Source organism: Dipteris shenzhenensis, chromosome 7 (genome assembly GCF_047967505.1).
Source record: "Dipteris shenzhenensis isolate YYH24624 ecotype China chromosome 7, Dip_SZ_1.0, whole genome shotgun sequence".
NCBI lineage: Eukaryota > Viridiplantae > Streptophyta > Polypodiopsida > Gleicheniales > Dipteridaceae > Dipteris > Dipteris shenzhenensis.
In genome coordinates, this window is record NC_141602.1 from 5,866,122 (window position 1) to 5,887,155 (window position 21,034).

Here is a 21,034-nt window from a genome sequence, read left to right on the forward strand (position 1 = left end):
TCTTTCATTTATGAAGGAGATATAAAACCAAAGAGATAAGGGTTCTCAATTGCTCGTAATCTTCAAACCAAACTATGGTAATTTTTGACCACCAAACTGATTGTAGGATAAAGCTATGTGTCAGTATACAACTCAAACTGTATATTGAAAGACTAGTCTATGTACATAATCCAAAGGACACTATTCTCTACTTGCTAGGGCACCTTAGCGCACTCCGATCTTGAGGGAAGATGCTGCTCATTCAATGTTTCCAGACACTATATACAATGAATCCATGCTCTTTTCAACATGATTTAGTACTTCAACAAAGAGAGATACCTTATCGTCCCATTTCACTTGGAAAACAAGGCTAAGGCAAATCCATATATGCTGATAACAAACATTATGGCTGTAACTAGCTATATCCAATAGCTAGCTCTAGCTACCTATAGGTGAGCGTGACGCTTAACTAAGATCACATACTATAGTTGCCAGAAGGTGGACTTTCTAGGTGTGCAAAGAGGTTGGTAGTTCGCTGACTTTAGCAAGCTAGACGTTGATTGTTTAGTTGAGTGTGAAGTCATGATAGATTGTACAAGCGTAAAGGTGTCACTATGGTACTCCATAATTACATCTATCCTTTGTATAAACACAAAAGAATGAACCAAAAAAGTTTACACAACGTCTCTTCTCTAACTTGAATATACGACACTTTTCAAAGGGGAAGAGTGTCATCACGGTATTGCATGCCTATTAAAGTTTAGACAATAGGGTTGATCGCCTCTACTCAAACTTACATTTTCCAGTCATTTGCAGTCACTGGACCAAAAGCTTTACTCCACTCACCTCCCATAATTTGCTTGCCAGTTCCCCTTCACAAAACCATTGAATGTACAACACTTTCAAAAGGAGAAGACAGTCGTTACGGTATTGCAGGCCCATTTGAATGGACCTTACATGATAGAAATTCATCCGCAGGCCCATTAAATGTACAATACTATCCAAACCTCAAAGTTGGAAGTGGGTGCAACTAAAGGACAGTATGTATTATCAACCTTTGAAATCAAAAGACGCCTCGTTGTTGAAATAATCAAAGTCATCTACACAGGTATCTGCCAGTTCTGTCGATAACAACATGCCAAGGGCACCACCATGAGTATCCAAAATGAAACGAGTGACGCACCACGGTCATTGTCCACAACAAAATCAACGAAAGCTAACAAAAAGTGGAAAGAAGGAAGTTAAATCACATAGGCAAGCACAGAGTGCCACGTCTTTCGGTCTCCATCGTATCATCTGAAACCCCCATTGCCAACAACCTATAACAGACCTCAATGCAGAAGCTAGCAATGTCACCTCTCCTACCATCGCCTGATGAGTCCTTATATGATGCACTTCCATGACAACGCGGCGCCATACTAGAAAACCAGACCATGCCTTGCCAAAAGCACCTTGGCTCACACCATCCCTCCATCGCCTTCACTTCGCCTCCCCTATGCCATACCATACCATACATTTCCCCTCAAGGTACCCCTAGTGAATACCCAGTGGTCCGTGAATACCCAGTGGACCACTGCCTCATCGCATCCCTCTCCCTAGATGTACTCCTGATGAAGACTTAGTGGTCCATGTGCCAACCAATCAAGAAAAAGAACACAAGAAATCATGCGAAAATAAATTTTGATTTCATAACCCACCCTTTACTATATATATATAGCCTGGGGAGGCCGAAAATTCAAATGAAAAATTAAGAATTCCTAAATTTCCCCTTGAGGGCAGGCCAAAAATATCCTCGTGAGACACTAGTGCCTTGCAGCTTGGAAAGGTTGGACTTTTTTGGGAAAAAAGCAACATAGAGGGCTGGTTTCGAAGGCAGGCAGTGCTAAAAAGCCAACAGTCCAACGTTTAAATACTATATTTTGAACTTGTGTTTCGCTTGAACTCTATCTTCTTCTCTTGAAGCCCTACAGCCCAATCCCTGCTTTGCTGCAAATGTGTGCTTGCCTTTAAGTTCGGTTTTTTCTCTGCCCGCACTGTGTTTGTGTACTCAATGCTCATCTGCAGACGAGCCTTTTGAGGCAGAAAGCTGTCTGTCTCTGCAGGCCCCAAGTCATATCGAGGTTCTTCTTTTTCTCTTGTTGGAGCAGCTCTCTTTTTTCCACGACTGCAACCGTTGCTCTTAAGAGTGGTGTCACGGTTTCACCTCTTTGTAACTTCGTCAAAATTTGAGTTTCTCAGCTCAAAGATGCTATGGATCGCTCGAGGACTTTTGTGAAAGATGCGAAACGCGTTGTCATTAAGGTAATGATCTCTGGCATTCTCATTGCGTGTTGATCATAATTTTTGATGAGTGTTAATCTCGTAGCAGCACGCTTAGAGCAGGTCGGAACAGCTGTTGTGACACGAGCAGATGGGCGGCTTGCCGTGGGGCGAATCGGTTCTCTTTGCGAACAGGTGCGCTTGACTCCGCTGTTTGAAGTGGGAATTCTGAGTGACTCCGATACTTCAGCATTTTTGAGACGATGTTCTGATTTTCTACGAGGCTTGGAAAATAGGTGAAGGAACTGATAGCTGAAGGTATTGAGATAGTACTTGTGACGTCTGGAGCAGTCGGTGTGGGCCGACAAAAGCTGCGCTACCAGCGTCTCATGAATAGCAGGTATACGTTGGGCATGGTTGTTCCTTCGCTACATGGCTAATGGACAATTATGACCCACACTTTCTGTATATTCCTCTTAGCAGTTAGTTGGCTTTTTTTCTCCTACTCATCACTAACCTCTGCTGTGTTGGGTTGGCAGTTTTGTAGATCTACAAAAGCCTCAAGTTGAGCTTGATGGGAAGCCGTGCGCCGCGGTCGGACAGAGTGGTCTTATGGCTCTCTATGACAGCCTTTTAACTCAGGTTTAAAAAGCTGCTATGTATGAGTCTCCTATATCAGGAGTTAAAGTTGTTCTCTGAATGAGTGGTAAACTTATGGTGAAATTTGCTGTAAAATGAGGAGGATGGGGCAGCTTAGGAGAAGGAGAGACATTTAACGAGAGGCAGGAAAAAGGGGAGAGATGAGGAAAGGGAAGGTAGAGGAGAGAGAGAGAGAGAGAGAGAGAGAGAGAGAGAGAGCATGATAGCTGAATGTAGATTAGGATTGTAGGAGTCACATTAAATGGGAATCTACAATGGGAGTGAGGTGGGCTTATACAGTCGCCTCAACTATATCCCTTTTAACCGTTCTAGGCCCAAGCCCAAGTAGTCCTTATTGCCGCTATCCCTTCTAGGCCCAAGCCCAATAGTCTTTACTGCTACTTACCCAGTTTTGGCCCACATACTATCCCCACCCAAAATAATTTTGTCCTCAAAATTGCAAGTGGCGGTTTGACATAAAGCTTCCTTCCGGCCATGCATGCCACCTATCTCTTTGCCACATGTCACGATCTGTGACGTATTCTGTGGGAGAGGAGAGCACACACGAAGGGATAGGAGACACCAAAAGTGGTGGAGCAAAAGCTACTCCAGCTTATTCCTCTATCATATATATATGAGTATACATGGGCACTGTACAAGTGGGTGGGCACACTGCCCTTTACCCCAACAACCTCCCACTTAAAGGCAGTGTGCCTTTAAGGGAGTATAGTACACATATAATATAATCAGCCATAGGCTGAAAAACAAGATGACCACACCATCATCCTATGCCCATCGGTACTTTACAATGTGCAAAGTGCATAGAGGATAGGTTGCTAGCAGACATCAGGTTTGCAGGATAGAAAATGACAAGCTGTAGATGCCTGTCAACCAAGATCTCACGCCAGATCTCACTGGGAGAGTGAACTCTCACCACCACGTGCTCCTGTGCTAAGTCCATAGCACCCGAACTGTCACTGTGCAGAGAAAATGTCTCTGTACCACCTGTGACCATAAGCACATAACCTACAATAGACCTCTGCTGGTCTACCCAACCTGCATCACCTGCATGTTGCTCCTGGAAGCATAAGGACCTGATGTCCACAACCGCTTCCCTACTGCCAAAATCTACCATAATCATGCTACCAACTCCCACTGCAACGGAAGTGTAGCACCAATGGCAAACATGTGAGAACCAAGTCTCAACACAATCATGGATGCATGAAGTACTATGGCTGCCATATCAACCATAACTTGCTGCTCAACTAATCTGTGATCGTCAAACCTGCTGTGTTTCAAGTATGAAGCCAATACAGGCAATGGAGTACTCAGTAACTTCCCCCTCTCCATACTGAAACAACCAAGTATCTGACAAACATCATCAGGACCATGCAGCTCCCACTGCAAAGCATCCCTGTCCATAAGGAACCATATGGCAAGTAACCTCAGAAGGATAGCAACCTCCTGAATACTGAGACCATAACCTGTCTCACTGCGCATCACATCCAGAGCTCTCATAACGGTATCAAACCTATGAAGCCAAGCTCGAGGGGATTGCTTCTGGCCATGGAGGCACTTACGAAGTAAACATATCAATGATTCCTGCCCATGCGCAATATGACCCGAGTCAATAACTGCAGAAACCACATCTGTCCTAGCATAACCAGCCAATGGATCATACCGGGCATCATTAGCCAAGGTTTCCTCCTCACCATGCATAGCCTCGTCCTCATCTGCAAGAGGCACTCCGCATCCTGGAAGTAAACTGTAACTGTCCATAGAAGATGCATCAACAATCTCCATAGGAGTATAAACCTGTGGAATACTCGAGACATCTGATCGTCTCTGACCAAAATCAGGAAGTAATCGTGGCTGTCCCAACTTTATAACCTGCTCATCGTGGGAAAAACCTCCCACTCCAAGGGATATGGGCTGCCCCAGCAAAGAATTCCAAAGAGACATGATAACCTGCCTCAACCAACTGTCTAGTACTGATCTTGCTCATAGCAAGTCCTGGTATATGTCTAACCCTCTGTAGAACAAGAATAGAGCCACTAGGCATAACAAGGTGGATATCCCCATAACCATAGACATCCATAGAATGATCAATGCCCATCAAACCACTCTCCACAATGCATTCCTGATATGCACTGAACCATGACCTATGAGGGGTCATATGACATGAAGCACATGGATCTAACATCCAATCACCAAGAATGGGTACATTAGTGGCCAAGAAGAAGGTGTTAGACATAGACAAAAGAATGCCTTCATCACTGCTACTGTCAGTGGAAACCTTGGCATCGATGCCTTGAAGCTCAACATGCTTCTTCTCCTTCTTCCTGTCATTCTTAACCTTGCTCTTCTTCTTGTATTTTCTCAGCCATTTCCAGCAATACTTTTTCATGTGGCCATACTTTCCACAATAGAAACATCTAACACAAGTCCGAGAGCTAGACTTGCTCTTGGAATTCCCCCTTGAACATGACCTGTTTCTACCAATTGACCGACCTTTGAGTTTATACGAGTATAGAACTCATATGCATGGCAATCTACACCCTGTACACCATCCTGTACCTGCAAGTAGACTGACTTCGAGAGTGATGACTGAATGATAGAGCATGCTTGCTCATCCATGTCATCCCAATCACTCTGTTTAATGCTATTAGGCTTGACACCTTTGCATTGAATGGGCTTATGTTGCCTCTTCTGCACTAACACACCATAAATCTGCTCTTTCCAATACTGAAAGTTTGATCCATCCAACCTCTCAATATCAAAGAGGGCACTACCAGTTGTAGATGCCATATCTGTGGCACAATAGGTCACAACCAAAGAGCAGTATAGTGCAATAGGCAACCCAAATGACCAAAAAATATAGTGTTGTCCAGACCAATCAGGTCTCCAAATAAATTGGCTGATCCAATGCTCAAAAGCACTCAGCCATAAAGAGGCATAAACAAGAATATATGCAGCCCAGTAACCTGCCAATGCCTAGCAATCCAAATAAGAAATGCACTGAACCAAATGAGCAATGCCTGCTCAACCAATGGCAATAGGAGCCCAGCTCAACTATCCATAAACATCAGTGCAGCATCCACCAATGCAAATCCATAATGCATCGAAATGGCATTTACTGCATCACCAATGCATCACCTCAAGCGCGCAATTGTTTGGCAACAAAATCAAGCATTCACCACTTGCCAAATGTGCCAAAGTGACTTGCCAAAATGCCAATAATGCCCTTGGACTGAAGTGAGATCCCAATCACTTTATATAATTTACTGTGAGTTCCCAATTCACTGATTTGCAAGAGAAATCCCTACAACAATACCTCACAGCCACTTTGGGCAAAATAACACGCTGTCCCTGTTTTTGAACAGCGATATCTTTTCACTGAAAGAGCTTCCTGCACATTGGTCACAAATAGACAGCAGACTGCAACTTTTTGTGGTTTTGCAGAGGCTGTAACTCCTGCAACTTATACCGGATCAACTTGCTTCCAAAAGCAAAGTTGTAGTGTGTTCTGTGAACTACAACTTTCCAGTTCGGCACAAAGTGCAGTTCCGCACCAGGAAAGAGATATTCAGTCCTGAAAATGACTGTTTTGTCATAAAAACAGCAACAGCAGCTTCCTTGTATGTTTGCCGCCCTTTACAGCACTCATCTGCTCCAGCAAAAAACAGCCCCAAAAAATGGTCAAAATACATCCAGCAGATCACCCCGTATGTCAACTGCAACACTAGCAAAATGGCAAGTACAATGCCCAACCAAATCAATGTAAAGTGACTATCAATGTCCCTGAACTCAGCATCAAGACACCTCACAAATGTTACCAAGGCTGTATTTTCTGCTCAACCTTGAGACCTCTCACAGCATGTGAGGAATGATGCATCCAAAATGTGTCAATTGACAACCAAAATGGCATCCAAATGGCATGTACCACTATATCATTTGTGCATCCAAGTAAGCGACAATATCATGCATCCGTTGTACCCTTGTGACATCTGCAAAAAGAAAAATGGCATTGTACTTGTGCTGTCACTGTCTTTAAACAGAAATATCTTTTGATCCAAAAATTGGATCAACTTGCGTCCAACAGCAAAGTTGTAGTGTTTTGAAGGATCTACAACTCTCTAGTTGAACACAGCAGCAGATTCTGCACAGGTGAAAAGATATACAGTCTGCAAAATGGCTGTCTGCACACTGATCACGAACTGTCCCTATTTTGGACAGTAAATAACTCTGTACTGTAAACTCGGATGACAGTTGTCAACAGAGAAAACGTAGCCCTTCCAAAGTTCTCCGACTCCTCTGTTGGGCACCGAGCCTAAGTCCTTATGGATTTGCAAATACTTGCTGTCGAAAATGGCATTCTGCTCACTTTTACTGTCTGAAATACTGTCAGATTTCCAGACTAAAAACAAAGAACTCTCTCTTTTTCTCCAAAGTGGATGTTGTTGCTATCACTGGGCTGCTCTTCCTTTGCTCACGGGAAGGAGAAGGGTATGGAGAGAAAGAGACTCCTATCTACTCCATCTAGGAGCTCGCAGTGGCTCACGAGCCATCTGCAGCAGCTGCAGCTACGAAGAGCTTCCCTACAGCCCTCTCCAAACAACGCTCTCCAATGAAGGCTCAACCTCAACTCCAGCCTGCAGCACACCCCAACGTAGAAACCTCTGCATTGAGCAACTCCTACAACGCCAATCGCACGGCATCACACCTCTCCAGTCAACGTCCTAACAACAACGCATCGCTCAAAGCTCTAGCCGTAGCAGTAGTAGCAAGCCTAAATGACGCTCCTACGATCGGATCTGAGTCTCCAAACACTTCACAAGCAAGCCCAAGCCTACGGCCGTCAACGATCTCCAGCAAGTATCTACGAAGCAATGCCTCCATCAACGAGGCAATGAAGCTCCCAAATGATGTCTTCTCCAACCACTCCTACTCACGGCTCTACAACAGTGTCCTGCAACACACGCTCATGGGTGCCTCAACAGCCTGGGCTCCCTCGATGGCTCCATTGAACTCTCTCCTCAGGCTCTTCTCCTCGAGCTCTGATACCAGTTGTGGGAGAGGAGAGCACACACAAAGGGATAGGAGACACCAAAAGTGGTGGAGCAAAAGCTACTCCATCTTATTCCTCTATCATATATATATGAGTATACATGGGCACTGTACAAGTGGGTGGGCACACTGCCCTTTACCCCAACATATTCCTTTCTCTATACCTTAGACTTATGGATGGTTTGATGAATGGACACTTGTGGAAGGGTATGCCCTTTCGACGGGACACTTCTTATGAGGCACAACCCTTCACAAGAGACATTCTATTGAAGAGACACTACAATTGTAATGTACCCCCTCATCAAGGGTCACACCCTTCACAAGGGATACACACCTCTTCATGCACATACACTTTGGAGTACACCCTTTTCATGTGTGACTCTTCACTCTCTATATAAGAGAGGCCCAACTGTATGGATGGCACTACAGACACTCAAGCAATACAAATTTTCCTTGTTCTTAGCTATTTTAGTCTCCTTTTTGTTCCTTAGTACATTTCTAAATATAGTAAATCTAGGATTTCTTACAGTGGTATGAGAGCAAATTTCGCTCCTGTCCGTAGGAAATGCCTCCCACCTTCTAGTGCTTATCTGATACATCTCTTACCGCTAGAAGGACATCCATGCATGTTGTGCATGGAAGAGATGGAGAGAATGAGTGTGAAAATTTTTAGCGCCAATCCCACCTAAAGTCATCAGTGGCCTCTCTATCTCCCTCACATCACGAGTTGATGTGAATGGACACGAAAAAAATTGTGTCTTTTGATGTGCTTGGGCTATCCCAAAACCAAGGGACGCACCTTTTTCACCATCGGACGCACCTTTTGATGAAGAGTTTTTGACTCCTCACCCAAGGGATACACCCCATCGTGGAAAAAAGGACACATCTTTTCGTGTAGGGACACCCCTCTTTAAAATAGGGTCACAGTCCTTCATGAAATGGTACACCTATTCCAAGGGTCACACCCCTTAGAATAGGTACACCCTTTGGCACCAAGCACCAACCTACAAAAGGGTACCTAGAGGGCCTAAAAAGGGCAACCAGCCCTACACCCAAGGCCTAACCCTAGACTACCCTAGGTACAAGGCAACTCATGTTTTAATTTTTGGCAACCACCCAACCTAGGCAGCCAAAAACAAATGACAATTCCCGTTTGACGCTCGTATGGAAATTTGTCACGTAGGTTCGCCTCTATTTCCACGCCATATGCTGCTCTCCATCTGCCGATTTGCTGCCCTGGTTCCCAGCCAGTCTTTCCTGGCCCAGATCATCAGCCTGTTTCGAATAACTCAAGCAAACACTCACTACCACACCAGTTATGGCTATTGTTGACCCAAACCTTCCATTTGAGGTCATGACTGACGCTTCTGACATTGCTACAGGAGTAGTCTTGATGCAAGAAGGCATAGTCATTGCTTTTGACAGCCATAAACATTCTGATATCCAAACCCGATACCCGGTTTATGATAAGGAGTTTCTTGCCATTGTACATGCTTATCGCTCTTGGAAACATTATCTCATGGGAGCTGACTCGGTGGTCAAGACAGACCATCACTCTCTAAAGTATATCTTTACTCAGCTAGTCATGAACGCTCGATAAGCATGCTGGATTGAGTTTCTGGCCAACTTTCACATGACCGTTGAGTACATTCCAAGACTACGCAATGTAGTTGCAGATGCTCTCAGCAGGTTAACTCTAGCATCAGCTATGGTAATCTCTATGTTATCTGTGGATGTTCCGAATTCATTCAAAGGGAAGTATCTCAATGATAAAGACTTCAGCACAGAAGTACAAGTTCTTTCGAAAGATCAACCTTCGAGTTCCGAACACAACATTTTCACATTCTATTCTTACACAGACGACCTTCTGTATTATCAAGATCACGTTTGTGTACCACATGACAAGGATGTTCGATGTCTTTTGTTAAAAGAGCATGATGTAGTTCCTTATGCTGCCCATCCAGGCATCAACAAGACGTACATGTTACTCAGTGCAACATACTACTGGCCTCAGATGAAAAGCGACGTCATCAAAATGGTTACATCTTGCTTATCTTGTCAACAAATGAAAGCAAGCCGACAACTTCCAGCAAGACTTCTTCAGCCTCTTCCAATTCCAACTAAAAGGTGGGAAAGTATTTCCATGGATTATATTACAACAGTACCATGATCCTTCAGAGGTAACACTCAGATTATGGTAATTGTTAATCGATTGACACTTCCTATGAGGCACAACCCTTCACAAGAGGCATTCTATTGAAGAGACACTACCATTGTGATGTACCCTCTCATCAAGGGTCACACCCTTCACAAGGGGTACACACCTTTTCATGCACATACACTTTGGAGTACACACCTTTTCATGTGTGACTCTTGACTCTCTATATAAGAGAGGCCCAATTGTATGGATGACACTACAGACAGTGAAGCAATACAAATATTCCTTAGCACATTTCTAAATATAGTAAATCTAGGATTTCTTACACCACAAATGTTGTGGAAGCACTTGGTTAATGTGGGTAGCCATCCACCTTGTCAAGCTCATGGTCCCTAGATTCCAGAATCACATAGGGCTCAATTGTCCCCATGATTTTCATCTTGCACACCCCTCTATGCTGTTAGAAATCAGCCAATAGAGGGTACGCACAACGGAAGACTGATAGAATAGCCCAGGAGGTCACACAGTGTGGTGTGGGGTTTGGAATGACAAACTTCTTAAACTTATGTGCATAGAATAGATATGTAGACTCGTCAATAGACAATGAACCAGCCAAATAGAGAAACCACCAAAATAATATATTTCCGTCCAAAGCTATGGACACAATACAAAAGAGATAGATCTAGAGTCCCACCAATGGTGTGTTCCTTTGATCTACCACAAGGTACTCCTCCTATCTCCTGGCTATCTCTAGACTTGAGCGCGTGTGCTCCACCTTGAGCGCCTGTAGACTTTCCGTCCAGAATGATCTTCTCAACCTTGCTACCCTGTGTGTCAGCCTAGGTAGGCAGCCCTCTGTGAGCTAAGTCTGCAGCTCCTCAGCCCAGTTCACCTCCTGATCATAGGCCCAACTGGTGCTGCTCTCCTGAAGATCTGCTCCAGAAGATGAGAAATGAAGGCCTGGAGGCCCTCCTTTTATAACCCCCAAGGGCTGCTGCAAAAACCGACCAGTCTGGCCGACCAGACTGATCTATAAAATCCGACCAGGTTGGCTGGTCCAACCAGCCCTATAAATGGGCTTTTGCCAGGCCCTATTTGGGCTGTTGCTTCTGCCATTGTAGGAGCCTCTTGCAGGCCTTTTTGCCTGCCCTCTGCCCCTGCCTTTTGCAGCCCTCTGCAGGCTCTCTCTGGCCCACCATGCTGCGCCATATCCAGGGGCTGTTGTAGGTTGCTTTCCTGCCCACGTACCCCGCCACCTGGCTTGCCACACATGCGTCTATCTTCTGGGAATACTCTGCCATCTGGTGCTGCTCCAAATATGCCCTCTGCCCCTGCCTTTTGCAGCCCTCTGCAGGCTCTCTCTGGCCTGCCATGCTGCGCCATATCCAGGGCCTGTTGTAGGTTGCTTTCCTGCCCACGTACCCCGCCACTTGGCTTGCCACACCGCGTCTATCTTCTGGGAATACTCTGCCATCTGGTGCTGCGGCCAGGCCTGATCCAAGCCGAGCAGCCATAGCCGACTTTCCATCCATAAGCTCCATTTGTTGCAGCCCTCTCATGGCTCCTCCAAGTACCTCTCTTTTCTTCATTCTTTGATTCCTGCCCACATGGCAGACATTACCTTGTGGCCTGCCCATGTGTCAGTCTCTCAAGACCCAGGTTCACCCCCCCATGCTCTTTTCATATGGGGGCTTACAGATGGGGAGGTGGCCTGCATACTAAAATCTGCTTTCAAGACATTGTTGCGGATCTTATGAATCGGTTCTTTGAACTCAGAATATTGTCCATTTTGAGCTTCTTGTTGCGTTTAGGCACAATGACGATGGGTGAAACCCAATCAATGTGCTCTATCTCATAGATGAATGAGAAGGGAGTAGGGGGATGAGGATAGGAGACTAGGCGGGAGACCCTTCACTCCAAATTTGCATACGCGTGGAGATGGGGAGGGGAACGGTGACAAGGCGAAAACACAAAAGCCACTCAATCTAGAGGACTTCAACAAACGCAGCAACTGGAGCGGTTTGACAGTAGACAGCACCGCGGCCCAGAAGAAAGGGGCACTCTCACCGAGACATCTCGGTCCAATGCATACACGTCGATGACGATGCTCCAGTAACTCCCTGGTCGTAGTCCTCTGGAACACTTCGATGTCTAAATCTTTTCTTGGCTTTTCATCTAGTGGCTCTTGCTCCACCAGGCCTGGTTCCGCTTCCACACACCATCCTAGTACACAGGTCCATCTTTGGTGGCACCTCCCGGCACCACCACCACCTGCAGTCACATTCCTGCCTTTGAACTCGAGCAATCCAGCCATCACGATCTTTCAGTTGTTCCCCTCATAATGAGTGAACAACTTGGAGTCTTCCAAGCACCATGCTTTGAGGGTCTGTTTCAACCCGTCCTTCCTTTGGCAAGGTCCGTAACCAATGTTTATCTCCAGATAACTTGGACCACGAACTCTCACAGAGTTCTCAAGCAGGTACTCTTCTGGCTTCAGTACACCTTGTCCATCACCTTCCAGCAATCTATGTTCGAGATTTGAAGAAGCACCCACACTTCCCCTTTTGCCTTTGAAGAAGGCAAATTCCTTATTACCTGAGACAAATGAAGAGCAGAGTCTCTCCACGGCATGCTATAAAGGCTCAAATGAAGAACATCAAGTACATACTAGATCGTTGTACTGCCCGTGTGCGTGCTCTGAAAGCAAACCATGCACCTCAGCGAGGCACACACCAATAGCCTGTGTAATCCTGTACTATCCCCTTCTGAAGTACATCATCCATTGGAACATGAGACCCCAGCGCACTCCATGGAATCAACCCTCGTGTCAGTATCAACAGCCATGCATGTGGGAGATGCCAAGCACTCCATGCTGTCCTTTACCTTCACAAATGTCTCTGACTCCTCGCCGACCCACAACATCATCACTGTGGTTTCTAAGTCAACCTACCTGACCTCAGTAACACATGGAGATGTCACCAGGAACAACTCTTCAATTACCACATTGCTTTGGCCTTTGCTAGCAACGCCTTGTCGTCTTTGTTGTTGTTGTAGAGCTTCTCCCTAGCTTCTTCCTGTGGCAATAATGGACCCAACTCCTCAAACGTTAGAGGTTTGGTTCTCTGTCCTGCTGTCACAGTCGTTACAAAGCTTTTGAAACTCCGAGGTAGCCTCCTCAGTACCATCAAGGCCAAATGGCACGAGTCCATCTTCTGACCAATTGATGCTAGTCGATCCTGAACCACCTTGACCTTCGTCAAGTGGTTATTTACCGAATCTCCCTCATCCATATTAAGATTGTAGAGTTGATGCTACTGAAGTCTCAACCATTTGGATGTGAGGAAGCACAAATTCCGCCGTAGTTCCTATGATTATTGCCAGGGCATGGGTATCTTTGCCTTCCCAAGCTTCGAGCTCCTCTCCGTCTACTGCCATGAGTATATTCTCTTGTCTGTCCACCATGTTCTCCGGCTTCACCTCCACTCCCGTTGTCAATTTCCACAGCTTCCGAGCCACTAAATGACTCCAGATCTTCACCTTCCACATCGGGGAGTTTGTCCCATCCAGTTTCCTAGACTCTCCAAAGTTAGGGATGATGAAAGAAATAAATCTAGGGGAGGAGGAAGGGAGAGCAGGGGCTGAAGAGGTTGAAGAGGTCGACATCTCTGCTGCTAAACCACATAGCAAGTCAATCTTCAGCAGACCAGAACTTAGAACGCACTTGATTGAACCTGAGTCACCCTCCTCGCAAGGGCATAGTCCTCCAATCGTGGAAGTCGATTTCCAAGAGCTTTTGAATTAGGGTCATCCTTCAGCAAGGTCCCTACCTTCAGGCTCTCACACCTATGAGCCTCCTACTTGGGCTTTGATACCATGATAGAAATCACCCAACAGAGGGTACGCACAGCGGAAGACTGATATAATAGCCCAGGAGCTCACACAGTGTGGTGTAGGGTGTGGAATGACAAACTTCTTAAACTTATGTGCATAAAATAGATGTGTAGACTCATCAATAGACAATGAACCAACTAGATAGAAAAACCACTAAAATAATATATTTCCGTCCAAAGCTATGGACATAATACAAAAGAGATAGATCTAGAGTCCCACCAATGGTGTGGTCCTCTGATCCTACCACAAGGTACTACTCCTATCTGCTGGCTATCTCTAGACTTGAGCCCGTGTGCTCCACCTCGAGCGTCTGTAGACTTTCCATATAGAATGATCTTCTCAACCTTGATGCCTTGTGTGTCAACCTAGGTAGGCAGTCCTCTGTGAGCTAAGTCTACAGCTCCTCAGCCCAGTTCACCTGATCATAGGCCCAACTGGTGCGGCTTTGCTGCTCCTTCCTGCTCCCTGAACATCTGATCCAGAAGATGAGAAATGAGGGCCTGGAGGTGTTGAGAGTTCACGCTCAACATCATGTGATCATGTGTGCATAGCACCATCACGTGATCATATGTGCATAGCACTAACCTTATAGAGTGCTATAAAGGAAAGGGTTAGATCCCCTAACCCTAACCCTAAAAGGGTTTGTATATATTCTATTTTTTCAACTAATTCTAGTGTACAGTTAGTCATTTGTGGTGTGCTCTCTAGCTGTGCCCTCTCTCCTCATCTCCACTCTTCTCCTCTCCCCTCTTCATATTTTGTCATGGTATCAGAGCACCCTCGTCTTCCGCTGAGACATTGAGTTTCTTGAGAGTGTGAGAGAGATTGTGAGATTGAGAGTTCTCTTGAGTGATTGTGAGATCCTTCCCTTCACTTCCGTTGAGAGAAAATTCCGTCCATTTGGTGAGATATTTCCGTTCATCTCCTTCAAGAGTTTTTGAAAGTTTTTTGTTCTTCTGCGAGAGAATTCTATTCTTGAGAGATTGAGAGATCTACGGTGAGAGAGAGTGTTCTGCTTCCTTTGTACTTGGAGTAAGAAAGGAAAGATAGGGAGTCTTATCTCTGCAAAGAACAAGTAAAGCTTTAGTGAGATCTCTCTTCGAAGAGAGAAGAGAAAGAGTTCAACGAGCCAAATCTACACGGGACTGCAACGACAACCATGGGACTGCGTCGACCTCGATCGACCTTGGCAACTAGCAGCTCCTTCCACGCCCGCGACCTACAACGGGCTCTATTCTTCACCTCCTTCTTTCCTGGAGAAATGCATTCCGTCGCTCGAATTCATTTCTACTTTACCGTGAACCCCCACCACAGAACATGGCGATGCGTCCGACAGCAGAGAAGCTGCTTTCCAACAAATATATATAGGCAGCCTCCTCGCTTCGCACCTGGGCTCGCCGAATCTCGAGAGGCTTCAGCGCGCGGTACATGACAATGAGAGCTTAAAGCAAGCACATTTGGCTTCCTGAATCCTCCAGAGTGAGAATACGCGGAGATTTCAAGGCTATGAGTGCGAAGTCGACTCAGGAGCTTTTCGGACCTGCCTTTTGGAGGAAGAAGTCCGCAATGCTCGCGACTCTGCGAGCTGTTTGAAAGGTATGCTGGCGTTACAGGCAGAAGATCTTGTTCTTCTCAGTACTAGCGTACGCGCACGAGATCGCCAATCTGCGCACGACTCCTCATCTCCCTAACTCCACTCAGCATCGCCTACTCCGGGCGTCACATCGCTCGAGGCCGTCTTCCTCTCTCCATCCCTCAAACTGTCACATCCCAGTGAGCCTCGCGCGCCAGCAGACTCTCTGAGTCGGATGTCCCCCGCTGAGGGCACAATCTTCAACGCGATACTGCGCGACAATCTAAGCGAGCAGGCGCGAGAGGTGAAAAACACTGCGAACTTCAACGTCTCCAGCTCCGCACGATTCTGCAGCTAGATTGCGATCTCTTCAGCTCTCCAACGACCTCATCGACGGAATCCCGAAGATTTCGTCAGAATCTCCGAAAGATTCCGGTGGCTCTCCTTCCAACACGTGGCAGATAGGACCTAACCAGGCTAAGGTTCTGTCAACCCCTAGTTAGGTGGTTTGATCACAATTGTGCCACGTGGCAAGGTCATCTTATCTGCCACGTCAGCTGACATGTCACCCCTACCACGTCATCACTGCCACGTCAGCTGACACGTCACCCCTGCCACGTCAGCTGATCAAGTCATATCTCTTGATCCAGGAAGAATTTGAGGGTGCTCCAAAAAAGAAAGTCGCTCGATTTTTCGTGCTCTACGCGCTCGTTACATCACGCGTACATTTCGGCGCAAGTTACACTCACATTTGAGCCTCGCCGACAAAACCACTTCCTTCACGCACATTTGCCTCTACATCGACGCATCTGACCCAGCACTTAAAAAGAACAAAGGAAAAGGAATTATTTGCTGCTCTTTCATCGATCGGCGGTTGGTTTAGATCTAGATCAGAGTAGACTAGATCGCCATAGAGGGGACGCTTTGAATTCCCCAAGTTGCCAATCTAAGCCATGCCCGAAATTCCCGACTAGTACCTACTCGGAGTCAGTCCATACGCTCACATCCGATTTCACATCATTACATTACCTGAAACCTTACGTTCATCAATTCAGTGAGCAGACTTCAGAGTTCAGAGGCATTGCAGATTGATTCAGTGGGCAGATAGCACTTGATTTCACACACACATGCCACCATTGTAAAGCCTATTTGGCTATCTCACGGCATCGTGCACCACATTTTTTCAGCCTTGTAAAGCCTCTTGGCTATTCCCGGCATCATTGCCACAAGCCTTGTAACACAGGTCAGATCTTATTTACTGCAGTTCTATCTTCGCCGACGGTACAGAAATTTCACTTGGCATCTTCAGTGTATTTGCAGTTGATTCATACAGAGTTTTTTCAGGACACTTTTGAGTACATTGTTTGCACCATGTCGACTAGCAACCTCAATCTGGAGGCATCTGCTAAGTTAGACAACTCCAATTACGGTACATGGAAATACCGAATGGAGACCATTCTTGTGCTTCAGGACAAATGGGAGTATGTTGATGGATCCATACCTAGACCATTGGCCGATCCAGCCACTAGTAGCTCTACTCCATCTGTTGTCACAGCACCAGCAACGGGATCTACATCGGGATCTACATCTACACAAACAGTTTCCGCACCAGTAGCAGATCCTGCCATTGCCCGAGCTCAAGCAGAATGGGATAAGAAAGATAAGTATGCCTATCACGTGATCAAGCAGAATGTGCAAGATGTCATGCTAGGACAGCTCAACACAGTCAAGACATCAAAAGAAGCATGGGATATGTTCGCAGCTCTCTACGAGTCCAAGAACACATCCAGGATTCTCACCTTGAGAAACCAGATCAACCAGAGTTTCCGCAATAGCAATGAAACCGGTCATGCTTATGTACTCCGCATCAAAGACTACAACAATCAACTTGCAGCAGCAGGAGAGACTATGAATCCCGCAGAAATGGTTCAAGTAATCCTGAATGGACTAGGAGAAGGATATGAGAATCTAGTCCAGAGTATTGCCATCCAACGGCAAATTCCAACACTGGAAGAACTTCAGTCAGTTCTACTTGGTGAAGAACTCAGGACTCAGGCCATTCAAGCACGTAAAGGTCATTCTAATGATCAAGCATTCACAGCTTCAGACAGAAGCAGAAGCAAAGGCAGAAACAGAGGTAGATCATATCAGAAAAGTGGTCATCATCATCAATAAAATCAAAGTCAAAATCAGCATCAGCATCAGCAGCATCCTCAGCAACATCAAAATCAGCAAAGAGGAAATCATTCCAACCGAGGAAGATTCCAAGGACGAGGGAATGCATCCACCAATGTGTCAAACATTCAATGCAACTATTGTCACAAGTTTGGACACTATGAAAGAGATTGCCGCAAAAAGCAGTATGACCAAGGCGGTCAATCCAGCAGTAATCGAGGGAATTCCCGAGGAAGAGGAAATCATAGTGGTGGACATTCTAGTCACAGTCATTTTGCAAATGAACATGGAAATATGTTTCTTGCAAGTGAGGAATTGCATCAGACTGATACAATGCACCTAGACACTGATTTCAATCCCAAAGAGAATTTCAGCTATCAAGTCGACCAAGTGGAACAGGATCCTTGGTACATCGACAGCGGTGCATCATCTCATATGACAAATCATCAGGAATGGTTCACAGAAATGAAGCCATTAGAAGGTCAAAAGAATGTCATCTACACAGCAGACAATACACCGAATCCGGTTCAAGGGACAGGTGTTATCCCTATAACAATTTCACTAGTACAAAAGGATTAGTCAAAGATGTGCTCTATGTTCCGAAGCTCAGCAAGAACCTTTTGTCAGTAGGTCAAATGACGGAACACAACTACAAAGTCATCTTCGACGGTGATGAATGCACTATCAGAGACAAATCCAAAAGAGGTCAGCTAGTAGCAAAAGGTGTCAAGGAAGGACGCTTATACAGGATGCTAGCTATAGTACCAGATAAGCATGCCATGTCAGCTCACATGCAACAGATGCCACTATCCGCAAAATGGCACAAGAGATATGGTCATGTCAACTTCAAGTACTTGTTAGATCTAAGGAATCAAAATATGGCAATTGGGATTCCGAAGCTACAGTTTCTTGGAAAAGTTTGTAAAGCATGCTGCTTCGGCAAACGAAAGCGAACCAACTTTGTCAGAAGTACCTCTCGTGCACGAGGTATTCTTGATTTAATTCATACAGATGTATGGGGTTATGCCTAGACCCGCAGCATCAATGGTTCACTTTATTACTTGACCTTCATCGACGACTACAGCAGATATTGTTGGGTCTACTTTCTGAAAGAGAAATCTGAAGTGTTTGCCAGATTTCAAGAATTCAAAGCCATGGTAGAAAACCAGACAGGCAGAAAGATCAAGGTCATGAGATCAGACAGAGGAGGTGAATACATGTCTTCAGCCTTCATGAACTTTTGCAAAACTCACGGCATTCGAAGACAATTCACATGTGCAGATACTCCTCAGCAAAATGCAATAGCTGAAAGGAAGAATGGGACTTTAGTAGACAGTGCTAGAGCAATGCTTAGTGAAAAGCATCTTCCGAATCAGTATTGGGCAGAAGCAATAGCTACAGCTAACTACTTGCTTAATCGGCTTCCTACCGAACCGATACAAGGTATGACTCCTTATGAAGCATTCACTGGACACAAGCCAGGCATTGGGCATCTCCGCATATTTGGTTGCATAGCATATGCCCACATACATGATGATCATCGCAGGAAATTGGATGCGAAGTCACGCAAATGCATCATGGTTGGCTACAGTGAAGAAAGCAAAGCATACAAATTGTATGATCCCATCAACCGCAAAGTCATTATCTCCAGAGATGTAATCTTCGATGAGGAATCTGAATGGAAAACCTCACCTACACAGGAGATAGAAGCATCGACTTCACAGTCATCTACAGAACAGGTTGATGAAGAAGAGCAAGAATTGCCAACAACACCCCAATCAGCGTCACAGCAGCTCAGACGGTCTACTAGGGAAAGTAGACCACCAGCCAGATTGACATATGCTCAGAAAGGCAAAGCAATTCAGGTGGAAACCACCAACTATGCTCTTATGACTACCATCATGGCTACAGAAGAGCCAGTGTACTTCGAAGACGCAGTAGATAAGCCAGAATGGCAAACTGCAATGAATGAAGAAATGGATGCTTTGTATAAAAATAACACTTGGGTATTATGCGACCTTCCACCAGGAAAGAAGGCCATAGCCAACAAATGGGTATACAAAGTAAAGTACAATCCAAGTGGCAGTATTCAGAGATACAAAGCCAGATTAGTTGCAAAAGGATTTGCACAACAATATGGCCAAGATTATGATGAGACTTATGCTCCAGTAGCAAAGATGGATTCCATACGGTTCTTGATATCACTAGCGACACTCAGTAAATGGAATGTGTATCAGCTCGATGTCAAGAATGCATTTCTCAATGGTTATCTAGACGAGGATGTCTACATGCAACAACCAGCCGGTTATGTTGAACCAGGAAAAGAGAACAAGGTTTGCCATCTCAAGAAAAGTCTCTATGGCTTAAAGCAAGCACCCAGAAGTTGGTACAGCAGAATTGACAAGTATTTTGCTGATCTGGGATACATGAAGTCCAATGCAGATCATACTCTCTACTACAAAGTTCAAGGGGAAGATATTACTATTGCACTTTTGTACGTAGATGATTTGATTGTGACAGGAAGCAAGGATAGCTTCATCAGAAAACTAAAACAAGACTTATCTGCAGAGTTCGACATGAAAGATCTTGGACTTATGCACTATTGTCTTGGAATTGAGTTCTGGAGAGATTCAGATAGCACATTCATGAGTCAGCTCAAATATGTTGACAGTCTCCTGAAGAAGTTTCGTATGGCAGATTGCAAGATTGCAGCCACTAACATGGAACAGAGTTTGAAACTTACTAAAGATTCAGAAAAGCCTACAGTCAATGACAGATACTACAGGCAACTCATTGGATCTCTTATATATCTGACAATCACACAGCCAGATATTTATTATGCAGTAAGCTCACTAGCACAGTTTATGGCAAATCCAAAACAGTCTCAGTGGAATGCAGCCAAAAGAGTCTTGAGATACATCAGAGGTACAAGACAATTTGGGATAGAATACAGAGGAAGTCATCCACGGTTGCATGGATACTGTGACAGTGACTATGCTGGAGATCATGAGACCAGGAGATCGACACAGGGATATGCATTTTTCCTTGGTCAAGGTGCTATATCATGGTTGTCAAACAAACAGCCAACTGTTTCTTTGTCTTCGACTGAAGCAGAATATAGAGCACTCACTACAGGTGCATGTGAGGCTATATGGCTCAGAAGACTATTGTCAGAAACAGATTACTTTGATGAGTCAAAGCCAACAATAATATACTGTGATAATCAATCGGCTCAAGCATTGGCCAAAAATCCAGTATATCACTCCAGAACAAAGCACATTGATGTCAGAGAG

The 21,034-nt window shown here is 45.2% G+C and overlaps 1 protein-coding gene across 2 annotated transcripts in view; it reads left to right on the top strand.

The window, feature by feature from the left end:
• Positions 1 to 2,021: 2,021 nt before the first annotated feature.
• Positions 2,022 to 21,034, top strand: part of LOC147899864 (delta-1-pyrroline-5-carboxylate synthase 1-like) — a 59,922-nt gene continuing 40,909 nt past the window's right edge. Inside the window, exons 1-5 of one of the 2 annotated variants that reach the window (XM_087377487.1) lie at positions 2,022 to 2,099; positions 2,218 to 2,280; positions 2,359 to 2,433; positions 2,535 to 2,638; positions 2,778 to 2,880. In XM_087377487.1, the coding sequence (XP_087233613.1) occupies positions 2,230 to 2,280; positions 2,359 to 2,433; positions 2,535 to 2,638; positions 2,778 to 2,880 (333 nt within the window). In that variant the 5' untranslated portion in view covers positions 2,022 to 2,099; positions 2,218 to 2,229. The remainder of the gene's footprint in view (positions 2,100 to 2,217; positions 2,281 to 2,358; positions 2,434 to 2,534; positions 2,639 to 2,777; positions 2,881 to 21,034) is intronic. The other variant, XM_087377488.1, reaches the window with a different exon arrangement.